Raw genomic sequence first — 17,109 nt, forward strand, 5'->3', positions numbered from 1 at the left:
GGAAGCAGTGCTTTACACATGACTCCTCTTGCTCCTCCCCTTTATTTGGTCTGTCTACTGAGATGCTGCATTTTTATCAATGACTGAGGGTATTCATTGTCCATTATCCAGGAGAAAAGATAAGCATGTTGGCACTAGCATGTGCAATACAAAATATGGCACTGGCAGGAGGCTAATTTTTAATTCTACTTTCTGCTGCAGCTTCCTTTGTCGCAGTGTTGTGGTTGATAATATGAATCGCATTGCAGTCTATGATCTTTTAGCTGATGCAAAGTTACATCTTAAGGCATCACTGATAAATTTTCTTCTGGTAAGTTTCTTCTTGTAATACTTTTCCCAAGAGATAAAGAGAGACTCTTTTATCCTTTTTTTATATGCAGTGTGATTTTTTAAGTTCTTGAGGATGGTGATTAGGATACAGTTTGAGGATTGCTAGGATTCATATAAGCTCAATTTAAAAGTGTTAAAAAAATCTTCTTTCTTGGCAAAGGCATCACCAACATACATCTGCTTTATTTCATTTACCCAAATTTCTCCTGTATGTATAATTAAAGGAAGTATCTTCTAGTAAAAAGCAACAGAGGGTGCCACAGGACCCTCTGTTGCTTTTTACAGATTCAGACTAACATGGCTACCCCTCTGATGCTATCTTCTAGTAGCTTTCATACTTTATCAATGGGCTTATATTTTTCTCCTTACCTTTTAATTTTTTTACTTTTGAAATTCTTCATGGGAATTTCCTAGCTCTCCCTCAGAGTTTCAGGTTGTGCAGGCTTTCATTTTTGAAACACAAGTGGCTTTTAAACATTTTTTATTAGAAAACTTTTGCTGCCATCTTTTGGTCACATGAATAATTTTTTTTCCTGGGTTGACTTTTCCTTCCAAATTGTTTCCTGTGTTTCTTATTTTAGAGACATAGGGCCAGATTCTGTTCTTTGTGAAAATCCAGTGTAAATTCAGAGCCGCTGCATGGATATGTCCAAGGAATAAGACTAATCATTCCTAGCCTAAGATTGTTATGTACAACATAGGATGGCAGTTGCTTTATATCCTCTTGTTGCAAGGCATTGTTCAGTGTTACCAAATACTGTCTGAAATCTCTGTTAGCTCTCAATAGTGTTGACAAGATTCATATCCAAAAGATGTGGAATAAAACCAATACCTCTTGTGCTTACTTAGAGCAGAGGCTTTTTATCTATTTTATTTTTAATTCGATGTGTAATGAGAGTTCCTCTTCTCTGCAAAAAAAAGCTATAATACTTTCCCTATATTTCTGAATACTCTATTTAGCTGCAGAAAATGTGGTTTCCCAGTGCTCAAAGTGAAGACAAAAATGGATTAGTGCTTATGGGTGGCGGTGAGGGGGGCACTCCTGACTGCCAGTACCATTCAGGTAATGCCCCAGCAGCTTAGGAGTTAAAGATTCAGGCAGGTCAGGTATACCAAGGATTGAGATTGGAGAAGCAACACACAATTTTGGAGCACAAAGGGCTGGTCCAAATAGCAAAGACAAACAGGCTTCTTGCAGTCAGAGTTCAATAAATAAAAAACCCAAGGGCTTCTTGCAGCCTGTTTCCTTTTGTTCCACAGTGAGTCAAATGAGCTGTCCCAGTCCAGACAGTGAGTAACTGTTAACAGTTCCCTTTATTAGCCCCTCCTAAAGGTGTTATTCACAGCAGTTGAGCCTAGCCCTATTCCACCACTGGCTGGGTTCCCATGATTCCTTACGCTGAGGACAGGCATCTTCAATTGACTCTGCCATATGGAAAGAAATTTTTAACTCTCTACCCTCCAGAGTCTGTATTACCCATTCAAAGGTGCTAAAACACAGGCTGTGCTGTCCTGATATTTCTACACTAGACTGCTGCTGGCTTCTTTGCTGCTCATTTGGCATTTTTTGGTTCCTTTTAAGTAGTTCATGCACAAATACATTTTTTTTCACTTTCGTTTTTATCAGTTTTCTTATGGGAGAAATTAAGTCAGGTTACCCTACCATATACCTGGAGACTAACTTTGAGTTTTGCTATTGACTTCATTTTAGCAGCTGCTTCTCCCATTTCACTGGGGCCAGGATTTCACCCAGTGTCCAAAAAGTCATAGGACAGCAAATGGGGGAGTTATGGCCTTTCCTTCCAAACTTGTACGGTGTGCTCTCTGGACATAGCTGAAGATCTGCCCATCTTAGATACTACAGTAGTTGGCACTATGTAAATACCAAAACATTTCACTATTTTAAAAAAATGCATTTATCATCACAATACCCCTGTGAGGTAGGGAAGTTCTGTGAGTGAGGTAGGGAAGTTCTGTGAAAGGGCAGAGGCTTGAACCTGGGTCTCCTAGTGTTATAGCTAGTGCCCTAACTACTGGATCATCTTTCCTCTTTGGCTCTGGCCCCTTTATTTTTAGCTGACTAAAAAGATCACAGTGTTAACTGGGCATTGTACATTGTAATTGTGTGTGTTTTGCAGCACAAAATTTGCATTGTATCAGCTGAAGAATTTTCTCTAGAATATGTGGATCCTAAAGTACACTGCATAGCCACTTATGGGAGCTTTCTTAATCAAAGGTAATTTGCATGCTTCCTTTCTTTTTTATGAAAGAGTCCTTGAAAGGGCAGACATATGCATTGAGGGGTATTTTAATGCCTTTATGACTGAAACTTTGCTCTGTGACTTAGAGATGATTTTAGGCCACGATATAACAGGGTCGTATTTGATAAAAAGTTTAAGTGTTAATCTTGGCAGTCTTTGTCTAGGATTTAGTTAATACCCTCAGTAGCAGATTCCTAGTCAGTCTGAACTACTGTATGCTAAACTTTTGGGAGAAATGTGACTATATAAAGTTGCAGCATCCTGGACATCCAGGATGCAGAAATACATTGTTTCTAGCCTGGCAAGTCATGGAATGGTTTTATATGACCATTATTCTGATATGAGTTTTATTCTGAACTTTTATTCACCACTTCATTTCTGCTAGGATTTTAGCAGCTTCTTCCCATGAGCGTAGATATTAATGATGTATGCCATTTCAAGACTTCAAATGATTCTCCTTTACACTGAGGTCTTTTTCTACTCTTTTGACAAGTGTAAAGGGGCCTTAAAGTGAGTATAACTGTAATTTACAACTCTTCAGAAGGTAGAAAGAATTGTTGACTAAATCTAATAATTCTCAAGATAGTAGCTGCTAAAATAATATTTGAATTGAAGTGGAAGGGAGAAAAATCAGGATGGTAATCAGAATGAAGAGCTTTTAAGGTCCAATACATCATCTTTCTTGGCTTCCACATGGTGCACAGTGTTTCATTTTCAGCCTCTGCTTATCCTGGAGGGATCAGTCTTTTATAGCTGGGACTAGTTCCTGAGGATTGAATATAGGAAATCTTGGACCTCACAGCAATGTAGTTTTGAAACCCTTGAATCTGAATAAAAGGAGGATTTCAGGTTGGTTGAAAAAATAAAATTAGACTATGAAGATGATATGATGAATATATATCTTTATTTTTGCTTTTGTGGAAATACATTGTTTTTATGTTTTCATATTTGCTTTAGTTCCAGCATAAATAATTTATGTTACAGTTTTGTTCTGTTGTTAAATATATTATTAGCTGGCTTCATATTTAATTTTGTAAATGGGTTTAATGTTCATGAAATTGAAAGATTAACAGCATTGGCTCAGTTTAGTTATTTTATGAGCAGATGCCTTAAGAGATTTCCCACACAGGCCTGGCAAATGGACCTCAGTTCTGGACTGGAAACAAACCTGCTGTTCCTGTTCCGTGCCTCTCTTGAGCAGAGATTGATGATTGCCTCATACTTATAAGAAGTGTATATATACCCATGAGTGACTAGAATGAAATTACCGAATTCATTTTCACTTGAAGCCTTAAAAAAGATTTCTTTCAATCCAGATAGTCAGAAGTAAATGAACCTAGAAATGGATAGTTAAACATTTTGGGTGGTCTATAGAGTCCCTTTTGGGGAGCTACCGTATATACTCATTCATTAGACGGTTCGATTGTAAGCCGACCCCCCAAAATGCATACGTAAAAATAGCAAAAATCGTATGACTCTTTCATAAGCCGACCCTATATTTCAGGGGTTGGAAAACTTTGGCTCCTGGCCTGTCGGGGTAAGCCACTGGCCGGTCAGGACGTTTTGTTTACCTGGAGCATCTGCAGGCATGGAGCCCCTCAGCTCTCTGTGGCCTCAGTTCACCGTTCCCAGCCAATGGGAACTGCGGGAAGTAGCGTACCTCTAGGTAAACAAAACTACAATGTATTAGATCAGGGTTAGGCAACCTTTGGCACGCAGCCTGCCAGGGTAAGCACCAATTTGTTTACCTGCCACGTCCGCAGGTTCGGCCGATCGCGGCTCCCACTGGCCGCGGTTTGCCGCTCCAGGCCAATGGGGGCGGCGGGAAGCGGAGCGGGCTGAGGGAACCTGCAGACGCGGCAGGTAAACAAACCGGCCTGGCCCACCATGGTGTTTACCCTGGTGGGCCGCGTGCCAAAGGTTGCTGATCCCTGTGTTAGATATTCAATTCAATGATTCCAGAGAGTTTAAAATCATCATCTTTTGGTGTAGACCTGTTTATAAGCCGACCCCTGCTCTTTGATGCGTCACTTTTTTACCAAAAATATTTGGCTTATGAACAAGTATATACGGTATGTTGTCCATATACCTACTTAGGCTCTAATCTTGCAAATACTTGCACATGTGTGTAACTTTTAAGTGTGTGAGTAATCCCATTGACTTCAGTGGAATTACTCACATGTTTAAAATTGAGCATGTATGCAAGTATTTTTAGGATCAGGATATTTGCTAGTATTTTAGATTCTTTAATTTGTAACTAACCTGACTCACTAAAATTTAGTTATGTGTTCTGACACCATTGGTTGTATTTTTGCATCTTGTTTAACAAACATTTAACAGGTTAGCTGTTTATGATACAGAAGGTTTGAGTAAATTTAGTTACACATCCATTCAGTGTAATCCATACATCTTCATTTTGCTTAATTGATATCAACTATGTAGAATGCAAAACAGTGACATTAGTTATTAATGTATTTTTAAGTGTATTCATTCTAATGCATTGACTTTTACCACTCTGACTAATTTTTATTTCGTATTTGTTCTGCACCACTAGGCCTACAACTTTATTATTATTTTACATAAGGAATTCTTCCTACTGCATGAATAATTACTATAATCCTATTTTTAGTGCATCATGCATTCCCTCAGTGTATGAAACTCCACCGGTGGCCTTGCTTTTGGATGCGCTAAGGGATGGGAAAATTTCAGAAGTGCAGAGAAATGTACCATACAATCCACTGAGTGTCCCTTTACCTTCTGCTAACCGGGTTAATGGAGTAACCTTGACCTCATTACAGGTAGTTCACATTTGACTGTGTTATTTCTAAGGCGCAAAGTATGTTGTCAGTAATGTTAAGTAGACTGAGAACAACATGAGAATTAAAGCTACATGATGTTTTAGGGCCAAGCTGTTGCAGGGTGAGGAAGTCTGATAGATAATATTCACAAACAGAAACAAAGGAATCAGAACGAACTAATGAAAAACCGTTTTGCTGGGCTGTGCACAGTAATTAATGTATTTTATAATGTAAATAGACTTATGATGACTTGCAGCTTTGCCGCTCAAGTGTATAGTTTTATAGTAAGTATGAGTGAGGGTGGGCGATTGTGTGTGTTGTGCTGTGGGTTTCGTGCTGGTTTTTGTGTGTAACAAAAGAGGGATGTGTTTTGCAGTGAGGGGGTATGTGTGTTTGGGGTTATTGTGTGTGTTGGTTGTGTTGTGTGGGTGGTTGCATTGATTTGTGTGGGGGTTGTGTTGTGCTAGGAGATTTTGGATTGTTTTATGTTGATTTGTGTGAGGGTTGTGCTTGAGGATTTTGAGTTGTCTGGGTGGCAAATCAACCTGTGAAGAACTGTGGCAGTTGGGCCAAGTAATCCACCATCTGTGCAGTCTCCCTCATATCTCTTAAGTCTCCCACTTATTACAACCAATTAAGTTGTTGCATGCAAATTAGCTGTAGAGTAAGGGTGGTGATTGGTTGAGTTACCTCTGACACCACAATTGTCTAGGTCTGTTGGCATAGACAGATACATGCTTTACTATTATGTATTATTATGTAGATATGAGTATGCAAACATAGGGACAGATCCTGGAAGATCCTTTTCCCTCTTGAGAGATGCTGAGCTCCCTCAACTCCCATTGCAGGTAGGAGCAGGCCCATAGTAAAAATGAATTAATAAAACAAATGCATAAGCTTAGCTGTCCTTGTTTCTGCAGAACCAGCTTTCTTTGAGTGGGAAAGTGCCAAGTTTGGGCAGATATGTAGTTGTTGTACATTTCCGTCAGCCAGAGCACCCAACATTTCCTGTGCAGGTGCTTGTGGATGGGGGACGCCTATGGTCAGGTAAGCCGTGCTTTATATTAATTCAGCGCTTTTTTCTTTCTCAGCATTTTAGTAAACTAGATTTTAAAATTTCATTTAGGTTCCTTCAGTGCTTCTTTCTGCCCTCACGCTTTTGGCTGTCGAGACCAGGTGATTGCAGAAAACCAAATTGAACTGGATATCCCTGGCCCTGAGGTTTCTGTTACTGTGAAGATTCCTAATGAAAAAACACTGGTTGTGGTAAGTCTGTTATACATCAAAATTTGAAAGTATTCTTTTTACCTCTTGAATAGTAGAGCTTTTCAGGTTCACTATTTACTTGGAAATGGATGACTGTGAATGCAATAGTTTTTCTTAATTTATTTTGTATTTTTTAAAGAGCTAATTGTAACTTAGGGGGCACTTTTGTCTTGTCTTGTCTTTTGGTCCAAATGTTGACCAACTACAAAGCTGATAAAAAAGTGGGGTGAAAACATTCACAACATTTTACACCTTTTTTTAATCAAAAATGTTGATAACAAATTTAGTCAAATTTCAGAGTTTTCAGCAAGCTCTGAATCTGGCTCTCTTTGGTGTTAATCTTCCTCTTCTCTTGAAACAGTCATTTAGGCCTTGATAAAGGGAGGAGCTTAAGCATGTGGCTTTTTAAGTATGTGAGTGGTCCCACTGAAATCAGTGGGGTTCAGCATGGCACAGCAGCCTCTGCCCATAAGCTACCAGTCGCAGGATCAGGGCCAGAGCAAGTCAGTATAATCCTCACTCCCCTGACTCTGGTGTTAAATCCACTTGTTGCAGCTTGTCTTAGGTTGTAAGTTACTGGGAGCCGGGACTGTATTGTACTGAGAGAGAAATCCTGCCTCCATTAAGTCAGTAGCAAACTCCTGTTGACTTTAATGGGCCCAAGATTTCACCCTGTGTTTGTACAGCACTGAGCACAAAGAAACCCCATTCTGAACTGGGGCTTCGGGATACTCCTGCGGTACTGTAATAACAACAGCTTGTCTGTGGCACATGACTTTAATCATCAAGTTCTGCTCCTAACTTTTAATATGACTGGTAGTTTATTTTTCTCCACAATACAGTAGGCAGCTATTAGACTGGGGTCTGACCAGGAAAATGCTCATGAGGAAATACTGAGCTTCCACAAATATTGTACCTAGCCATCTTCGCTTTCCTGCCCCTAATACTAAAGGTTCAGACATATACTCCTACAGTCCATAGAAAGTGGGGGACACAGGCTTCAGAAATGTAGAAATTTGTGTAAGAAATCTGAAGAACTGTCTTGTTTCAAGACAGCTGAATTTTGAATACAGTCTTCATATGAATTTGGGAGGAGAAACCCGTCATCATTCCAAATAATTGAAAATAGCTTAACATGCAGCTTATGAAAACAATTGTTCCAATGATTTTTCCATCCTACCAACTTCTTCTACACAGGAGTTTGGATCTTGTAGAAAAATCCAGGGATGATACTGGAAATGCATTTAACTATAGATAAACACCTTAGTTCATTTCTTCTGTTTTTCTATGAAATATACAGTTTAGTTTTCTTGTTGTTTTAAGGAACACGTTTTAGTTGTTCCAGCAGACAGCTACAGTCATAGCCTACTTCAGAAAAGGACTGTGGACAAGTCGTTTGACTTTATCAACCAGTGTGGAGGAAACAGCTTTTATATTGAGTAAGCATCGCTTCTAAGACACTGAACATTTTACAGAAAGTTGTAAATTATTAATATTTTACTGTATACTAAAATACTTATACCATACCTATCACAGTTCTACATGGTCATGTTTTACATGGCTTATGCTGGGCCATTGAAATTACAAAGTATCAGAGGGGGAGCCGTGTTAGTCTGAATCTGTAAAAAGCAACAGAGGGTCCTGTGGCACCTTTGAGACTAACAGAAGTATTGGGAGCATAAGCTTTCGTGGGTAAGAACCTCACTTCTTCAGATGCAAGAAGTGAAGAAGTGAGGTTCTTACCCACGAAAGCTTATGCTCCCAATACTTCTGATAGTCTCAAAGGTGCCACAGGACCCTCTGTTGCTTTTGAAATTACAAAGGATATTAAAATATGGGTCTACATTTTTCCATGACTGCGCTCTGTTAATCAAATTTAAAGGTGGAGTACCATTGCATATTGTACAAAAAAAAATAAAAGCTGTGCTATCTATCTTTGGTATTGCTAAAGTGCCTATCTTCTTGGTATCTCTGAACAGAAGATACTTTCTTTGAAAAAATTATTTACAAAAATGGATGTCAAATCAGTTCAATACTAGTGAATTGGTTTAAATATGTCCAAGCTTGTACATTGATATTGCTACTATGCATATGAACAATAGTAGAAATAAGTCTCCTAATTCGTTAAGCTAGTGCAGAATGTAGTCATTATAACTTCCTAATACCAGTTCTTACGTGATTTATATTTTTCTTCCACTAGCCCAGTAACATCTTCAGCATTCTGTAAGGATTCTGTAAGGTCACTAGTGGCTTTTTACAACGATGGAGCATTGCCCTGTAATTGCCATAAAGCAGGTGCCACTAGCTCAGCTTGCAACCCTCTGGGAGGACAATGTAGCTGCAAACCTAACGTCATTGGACGTCGGTGTAGCCGATGCCAAACTGGGTACTACGGATTTCCATTCTGCAAGTGTAAGTACATTCTGTTCTAAGTGGAAGTATTTTGTGACCTTATTTAATATGTGCTGCAGCTTCATTTTCTGCATATGGGACTCAATCCTACAAGGTGCTGATTAATGTAACTTTGGTCCAGCACAGCACTTAATCACGCACTTCACCTTAACACGATTAGTCCTATTCACTTTAAACACACATGCTTAAAGTGAAGCATGCACTGAGGTGCTTTGCTGGACCAGGGCCAGTGTGCTTATTGCCTTGCTGGACAGAACCCAAATGCCACTCCTCTAGAGTTGAATGTTTTACTCTATACTCCCTAGTAAATAATATTTTCTAATTTATTGCCAGCTGTTGTGTCCCAACTCATGGCTACAAACCCTTTCATAAATAAGCACAGTGTAGCATTAACCTGGTAGCACTGGCAGATTTATTGGTTACATGAAGTAACCTTGAATATCTGCCTTTCCTGGATATTATATTATACATTGAATACACTGATAAAGTGGTGACATTCTCACCAAAACAGTGGTTTGCCCAGTGTGTAGCAAAATTTCCTGGGAAGTACTAAATAATAATATTTGTCTTGAATTTGAGGAACAATTTTGTGGTAAAGGCCCAAGGTCCCAGGCTACTCCTTGAAACTTTAGTTGTTGTTACCTGGCTAGTTTCCAGGAGTTTGCTTCTCTTCTCACTTATGCTGCTGTATCTGTTGAAGTCGGTTAAATGATACCAGTGTAAAGCTGGTGAAAGAGAGAAGAGAATGAGGCCCCATATGACTTGACTTGAATGGAATGAGAGTCATTTCTTTAAATCGAATATGATTAATCTGTAAAACATTTCCCCCCAACCCAGTATGCAACTGCGGCCGACGTCTTTGTGATGACATAACTGGTCAATGTATTTGCCCCCCTCAAACGGTGAAGCCCAAGTGTGAAGCATGTGAAAGACAGTTTTTCAACTACCACCCCCTTGTTGGCTGTGAAACCTGCAACTGCTCAAGCAGAGGAATAGTTAATGTGGCAAACCCAGAATGTGATAAAAACAATGGGCAGTGCAAGTAAGTTTGCATTATGGGGTTAAATTTGTTATTATTAACGTTAAAAATGTACATTGGAAAATTCTTGAGGGGTTTGATTCACTTGTCTTTTTACATACTTGCAAGGGTGGGTGGATGTATTCTTATTTTGATGTAAAGAGATGTATGCGGTGCTATCCAGGGGTTAGAAGAGGATACAAACTTGGTTTGCTCTGGTAACTGGTTAATGGGAATTAGGACTCCTGAGCTTTATTTCTATTTTTGCCACTGACTTGCCACATGACTTTGAGTATATCATTGAACCCCTCTGTGTCTTCTAATGGCTTGCCCAATATCACATAACAAATTTGTGTCAGATTCAGGAATAGAAACCAGAACTCTGACTCCCAGACATGTACTCTAACTACTAGATACACTTCTGATGGATTCACAGGGTCTGGTTTATGTCCCAGCCTGTCACCAGTCCATTGGGAGTGACCACATTAGTGTGCTGGGCCCCAAGGATGCACACGTTTCCACAGGGACAGGCCGGTGGCCTCCAAGACCGGGCCTTCGGGCATCAGCGATCCCTGTCTCTCTCTGTGGCTCCCTGCAGAGAATCCAGCCAAACCAGACTCCCCCTTTGAGGCTTGTACTGTACCCCTGTAGAGTGCAGTACTCCCACTGAGTATTTGCAGTGACACCAGGCAGCCTTTTCCTAACCAGGTAACAGTGTATTGGTCACCTGGCATACAGAATCTGAAAGCCCTTGGGTTAGCACAGAGAGGCAAAGGTTAAGCCAGAGCTCATCCTGGCCAAGCCAGTGCAATGAAAGCTGTTATTGACTCCATCTTAGGCTCTGTCTCCCCCTGACCCCTTTGTGTGTCCCAGGTGAAAGCTGTCAGCCTCTCTCAAAAGCGAACATTTTATCTCCTGCCTTTCACATCTCAGTCCTTTGTCTCCAGGCTGGGCCATGCTGAGTTCACATCCCCACATGCCTGAGCTTCCCACTGTTTGGTGTTGATCGTTGTCTCTCTATACCCTCTGTTAATCTGAGTTGCATTCTACCAGTTCCTAAATGACCCGTTCACTGCGGCCCAGACAGCTAGGTGACACCCACACCTCATGTCCTTCATTCCCCCCAGGAACAGACTTAACCCTATTTCCCCCACTCAGTAGCAATGCAAAGGACAGGGAAACAGAGGCAAACATAGGCTTCATAAAAATATTACAGAAAATTCCCACTTTGTAACAATACTCCCTCCATAATTCTTAAAATATTAATTACCTACCTCATAAGGTGTTATGAGGCTTAAGTAATGTTTGAAAAGAGCTTTGAAATCCTCTGATGAAATGTACACTCTGTGTCACTGCATGATATTATTCTCTGGGAGGGAGCTGTGGGTGCTAAGCACCTTTGAAATGAAGCCATATGTGTCTGACTGCCAGCACAGTGTGATGAGAATACACTCCTTAGATGTATCCTCTGATTTACATTATATGAAAAACTATTGTGTACAACTGCAACTGCAGTGAATTCTCCTAACTTCTGAAGCCTCTTCAATCCCATTGTAGTCATTGTTTTTTTAGCTGCCTGTAAATATAAGAGAGCCCTTCGTGGCAAGCACAAATCCTTGGAGATGCTGAAGGGTATTTTTCTCACTCTGACTTAATTTTTGATGCAACAAAGGTATTCAAGGCTGGTTGAATTTAACTTACGTATTCATCTGTGACTCCCAAAAATGGAGCATCAGCTTTCCCACTCCACTGTTAATCCCATGAATGGAGTTTACCAACAAAGCCCTCATTTTCCCGGAGTACAAACAAAAGGAAGTACTTCCTCACGCAACACACAGTCAACCTATGGAACTTGTTGCCAGGGGATGTTGTGAATGCCAAAAGTATAACCAGGTTCAAAAAAGAATTAGATACGTTCATGGAGGATAGGTCCATCAATAGCTATTAGCCAGGATGGTCAGGGACGCATCCCCATGCTCTGAATGGCCCTAAGCCTCTTATCACTAAGAAATTAACAAATTTCTGCCTGAGGCAAACTCACTATTTTGCCAAAGAAGTGGAATTTTGCCTTTTCCCCCCTCTCTCTGTGAAAAGCTTTGTCATCTGTCCATAATGGTGATATTTTTCACTTGTTGGCCAGTTAGGGAAAGCTCGTGAGAATCATAAAATCGTCAGACTGGAAAGGACCTTGAGAGGTCATCTAGTCCAGTCCCCTGCACTCATGGCAGGACTAATTATTGTCTAGACCAATACTGACAAGTGTTTGTCTAACCTGCTCTTAAAAATCTCCAGAGATGGAGATTCCACAACCTCCCTAGGCAATGTATTCCAGTGCTTAGCCACCCTGACAGTTAGGAAGCTTTTCCAAATGTCCAACCTAAACCGCCCTTGTCCTATCTAAATAAGCAGTACTTTATAGTGGAAGATAAATGAGCAATACTTGATGGTATAGCAGAGCTCTCTCTCTCTCTCTCTCTCTCTCTCTCTGCAAAGCACTAATTATTAAACTGCCAAGTTAGCCATTACATGCTGATTAAAATATTCAATTCCGTGGATTACAGCAAAGTCCAAAGTCCTAATTCTATGTGCAAATTTACTTTCTATTATCAGGATATGGGGGTAATGTACTTAAGAGTGTGACAAGCCTCCCCCAGTGTATGGTGAAATGCTTAATTGTGCTCATGTGCTGCATCAAATGCAGCCCATTATATTCAATCCAGCACTTTTAAACTATTTATTAGTTGTAAATTCCCAGTGCTTGGGTACCCACATATTCAAAACGTGGGTGCTGAGAGCCAAAGACACACCCCTGGGTTGCCAAAGGATTTTAAAAACAGTTCCAGCACAGATAAAACCTAGAGATGCAGATGTTAACATTTTTAGACTTTGGAAGTATTTTCCTGTACAAAGAGCCTTTGCTCCCCGGAAGCCCTGCACTGGAGTTGCAGAGGCTGTGGGAAGAGGCTAGCAAGGAGATGGTGAGGAGGGGGATAGGTCACAAGAGTCACATTTTTGTAGATCCAGTGGCCTCACCAGACTATGCTGGTCCATTCCAGAAGCTGAAGTAGTGGCTATGGAAGAGGAGTTGCTGCTTTCACAAAAGGTGGTGCTCTGCTATCTCATGTCCTGACTTTGGGGTTGGATTTCATCTTATACCACCCTTCACTTATAATGCCAAGTTACTCAGGCTTTGTGTCTGAGCCAAGTGGATTTCACCCAGTGTGAACAGTTTTGTATAAACAAGGTTTACAGCCCAGTAAGTTATATAATCTTTCCATTGGGAAACCCCATCTTGTTGTTAGCAGCTGGGCGCTTTGGTAAATGGCCACTCACTCTCAGCTCTATAGCTCTTCTCAATGCAGATTCCTGCCTGGGATACAGCATGCTGGTTTCAGACTCCTGTGTGTGCAGGGGGTCCCTCCCCGCTGCAGATGCTGAACAGCTTCAGAACATGAACCCCAACTTCAACACTTGCAGTCTTGAAAATCAAACCACCCACATTGGGTTGAGTGACCATTGTTAGGAATTGCAGTCCTCCTCACAATTTGAGAAAAATGCTAATCTGTTTCAGTTGAGTCCCATGAGTGATGTTTAATGACCAGATGATCACTTCAGATCCTTTGCTAGGGTTACCATACGTCCGGTTTTTCCCGGACATGTCCGGCTTTTTGGCAATCAAAGCCCCGTCCGGGGGGAATTGCCAAAAAGCCGAACATGTCCGGGAAAAATAGCGGCCGGGCACTTCCTCTCCCACGGCTGCTCTGCTCCTCCCCTGACTCAGACTTCGGCTCTGTTTAAGAGGCATGGGGGCTGCCCGAAGCCCGAGCACTACCGGCTTCACAGTTTGCCGGGCAGCCTCCAGACCCTGTGCCCCTGGCTGGGCGCTTCCCCTCCCGGGCTTCAGCTGTGCTGGGGAAGCGCTGGCCGGGGCTGCAGGGTCTGGAGGCTGCCCAGCAAACCGTGAAGCCGGTAGCGCTCGGGCAGCCCTTTTCGCGTGGCTGGGAGGGAGGAGGGGGAGTTAGGGCGGGGACTTTGGGGAAGGGGCAGAGTTGGGGCGGGGCTGGGGGTGGGAAAGGGGCGGGGCCAGGGCCCATGGAGTGTCCTCTTTTTTTATTTTTTAAATATGGTAACCCTACCTTTGCATTATTTTATTCCCACCCCTGTGACACCTTCTCCCTACACAAACAAACCTAAATGTTTCTGTTTGTTTTGTTGGTAAAGGTGCAGGCCAGGAATAACAGGGCGACGATGTGATCGCTGCAGTCCTGGTTCTTACAGTTTCCCGGATTGTATTCCCTGTAATTGTAACAGAGATGGAACAGAGCCAGATGTTTGTGATCCACAGACAGGAGTTTGTCTCTGCAAGGTCAGATAAAACAAGATACTTGTGCATTCACAAATATCAGTTTCTATATCAGTGGCTGTTTCATATTTAATGGGTCTAATAAAGTGAATTTGTTATTTGCAGTTGTTAGATAAGAATTAAATAGTTATATCAAAAATGCATTGTAGCACTTGCCTGGATGGCAAATAAACTGCAATTAAGAAGTTTGTAGAATACATTTAATGTTGATCTGTTTCACAGAGAAACCTAGATTTATGCAGTACATTAAGGTACTACATGCTATGTGTGCACATACGTGTTGAAACGCTATGTGCATACACATATCTCTGTTTTGCATCTGCAGTTTGATTTTTTTTTTTATATCCACCAGGCTTCAGGCTTTTTTTTTTTTTTTTTTTGTCGTTTGATGTAATTGACATTTCAGTGCCCCAGTGTATGCACCATGTTTGCCATTGCTGTGATTTGCATAGACTGAACTCTATTAATGTGAAGTTTCATATGTGACCTTTCACATGTAGGTTTGGAAGAGCCAGCTTGAGGATTTTGGTAAGGAAATCACCTAGTAGTATTCAGAGCTGGGACTGATCAATGTTCATTACTTAACAGTGAGCTACAGTAATTCCACTACATCTTTATACAGATCTAGTGGAAAGGCTTCTCAAAAACGATGTAATTTTTCCATGTGAAATTGCAGTGAACTGTATTTTTATATATACCCAACATACACACTGCTGATATTCAATTGGGTCTGTATACTTAGTAGCTAGAAAGGAGACCTTCCTGTTGTGCATGCAAGAGACAAAGCTATGAATAAGTTATTGGCACAGAAGTTCCCTTTCAAGAGGAGACTATTTCATTTGCATTTGGAATACCATTTACAGAAGACCATAAGTAACAATTTCACATTTATATTTTCTTATATTTTATAAATATTTAAATGTTCCTGTAGGAATTTTGTTTTAGGTGCCTGGTATTTTGCGGGTTGACCAATAACACATGGAAAATTTTAATAACTTTTTTCAATTGTTCTTTAACAGGAGAATGTTGAAGGTAGACAATGTGACATTTGCCATCAAGGATCATTTTATTTGGATCCTTCTAATCCCAAAGGCTGCACTTCTTGCTTTTGTTTTGGAGCTACTAGCAACTGTCACAGTACAAGTAATCGTAGAACTAAGGTATATTTAATGTATATTTTTAGTTACTATCATGTACAGGCATGTATCCCATTAAGCAATTATCAGATTTCTTCCAAATAACAAATTGTATTTTACTGAATGATGAGAATGGGAAATAGTCTCGGGAAACCACTGAAAAGTGTTATGTTTCCCATGAGATGCTTTCTCTGCAAGAAATAGTGCAAATTATGGTGCAGCCTCCTTAAGACCCCTGCAGAATCTGAAAGTGCTGTCTTGTGGGAAATGGTCTGTCTACCTCTCTGTTTCAGCTAGAGCTGAAACCAGTCCTCTGTTCTAGGTGGCTACTGCCATCAAAGACTTTGTTGAAGTGAGATATCTAGTTACAATATACTTTTCCAATAAGTTAACAAAGCAATTGATTTGATATCTGGCTTGTAGGAAATATGCACTACAGGTGTATTTGAGACCTAGATAGTGTGCAAGAGGTCCCTTGGTAATATTCAACATGAGCTCTCTATGTGAACAGGCTCTGCCCTTCTTCATTTTCATAGGGAAAAACATGACACAAGAAGGTGGGAGGAGGAGGGAAATTGGGATATACTCATATGATAACATAAATGAATGGGAGGAATATTTAAGGCTGATAAGCATTGAAAACAAGGAGCAACAGCCTGAAAATAAACAAGGGAATATTTAAATTGGACATTATAAGAAACATTTCTAATAACAGACAGGAGAAAAATGATCTAAGGGAAGTTATTGAAGCACTGTCACTTCGCTGTTAAATTGCGTCTCTGATCCAAACATCTCAAAGTTCAAATACAGATCCAAATATTCCTGAACTTTGAGAATGTTTGAATCTGGATCTGGAGGTTTGGTTTAGGTTCAGATGTAGACTAGGTGTTATCTGGATTGTAGCACTTTATTATTTAAGCACAATGGGTGAAATCCTGGCCCAACTAAAGGAAATGACTAAGCTCTCATTGGTGTCAGTGGAGTCAGGATTTCACCCAATAACTGTAGTAGCTTTTCCTACGGAAGCCTGTTGTTGAGCGTCTGGATATTTTGATGTCAGATTGTTCTGTGAGTGATTCTGAGACACATGCATTAATTTTTATGTCTGCTATTATAAGTCCATATAGCCATTCTCCTCTGTAGTGTAATGAAAGATGCCACCTATCTCAACCCAAGCAAAAGATAATTAATTCTAATGTTGAGACTTCCAGCTAAGCTGTAAAGGAAGTCAAGGCGTGAAGTATACTGTAAAATAATTCTCCCTGTGCTATTCAAATGATATAATTTGATCTGTTTGTTTTTCTTTGTAGTATGGGACACAATCCCTGCAGAGGACACTTACTCCTGTAAAACATTATTGCTCTGGCTTTTGTTTAAAACTGCAAAATAAAAACAGTTTTTTAAAACAATAGACTAAACAAAGCACTGGTGATTTTAGCACAGGGTTAGTGCAGCACTAGTGCAGGAGGTTTCAGGAAGTAGATGAGTTAGGAAGACCTTTTTAGACTTATTATTTAAAGGGGGG

The 17,109-nt window shown here is 40.5% G+C and overlaps 1 protein-coding gene across 1 annotated transcript in view; it reads left to right on the forward strand.

Moving 5' to 3' along the window:
- Nucleotides 1-17,109, forward strand: part of LAMA3 (laminin subunit alpha 3) — a 186,041-nt gene that overhangs the window by 100,433 nt on the left and 68,499 nt on the right. Inside the window, exons 26-35 of the mRNA XM_034762779.1 lie at nucleotides 202-310; nucleotides 2,469-2,566; nucleotides 5,221-5,389; nucleotides 6,310-6,436; nucleotides 6,516-6,655; nucleotides 7,979-8,094; nucleotides 8,856-9,067; nucleotides 9,905-10,109; nucleotides 14,307-14,451; nucleotides 15,468-15,608. Coding sequence (XP_034618670.1) covers nucleotides 202-310; nucleotides 2,469-2,566; nucleotides 5,221-5,389; nucleotides 6,310-6,436; nucleotides 6,516-6,655; nucleotides 7,979-8,094; nucleotides 8,856-9,067; nucleotides 9,905-10,109; nucleotides 14,307-14,451; nucleotides 15,468-15,608 — 1,462 coding nt within the window. The remainder of the gene's footprint in view (nucleotides 1-201; nucleotides 311-2,468; nucleotides 2,567-5,220; nucleotides 5,390-6,309; nucleotides 6,437-6,515; nucleotides 6,656-7,978; nucleotides 8,095-8,855; nucleotides 9,068-9,904; nucleotides 10,110-14,306; nucleotides 14,452-15,467; nucleotides 15,609-17,109) is intronic.

Source organism: Trachemys scripta, chromosome 2 (assembly GCF_013100865.1).
Source record: "Trachemys scripta elegans isolate TJP31775 chromosome 2, CAS_Tse_1.0, whole genome shotgun sequence".
NCBI classification, from domain to species: Eukaryota; Metazoa; Chordata; order Testudines; family Emydidae; genus Trachemys; species Trachemys scripta.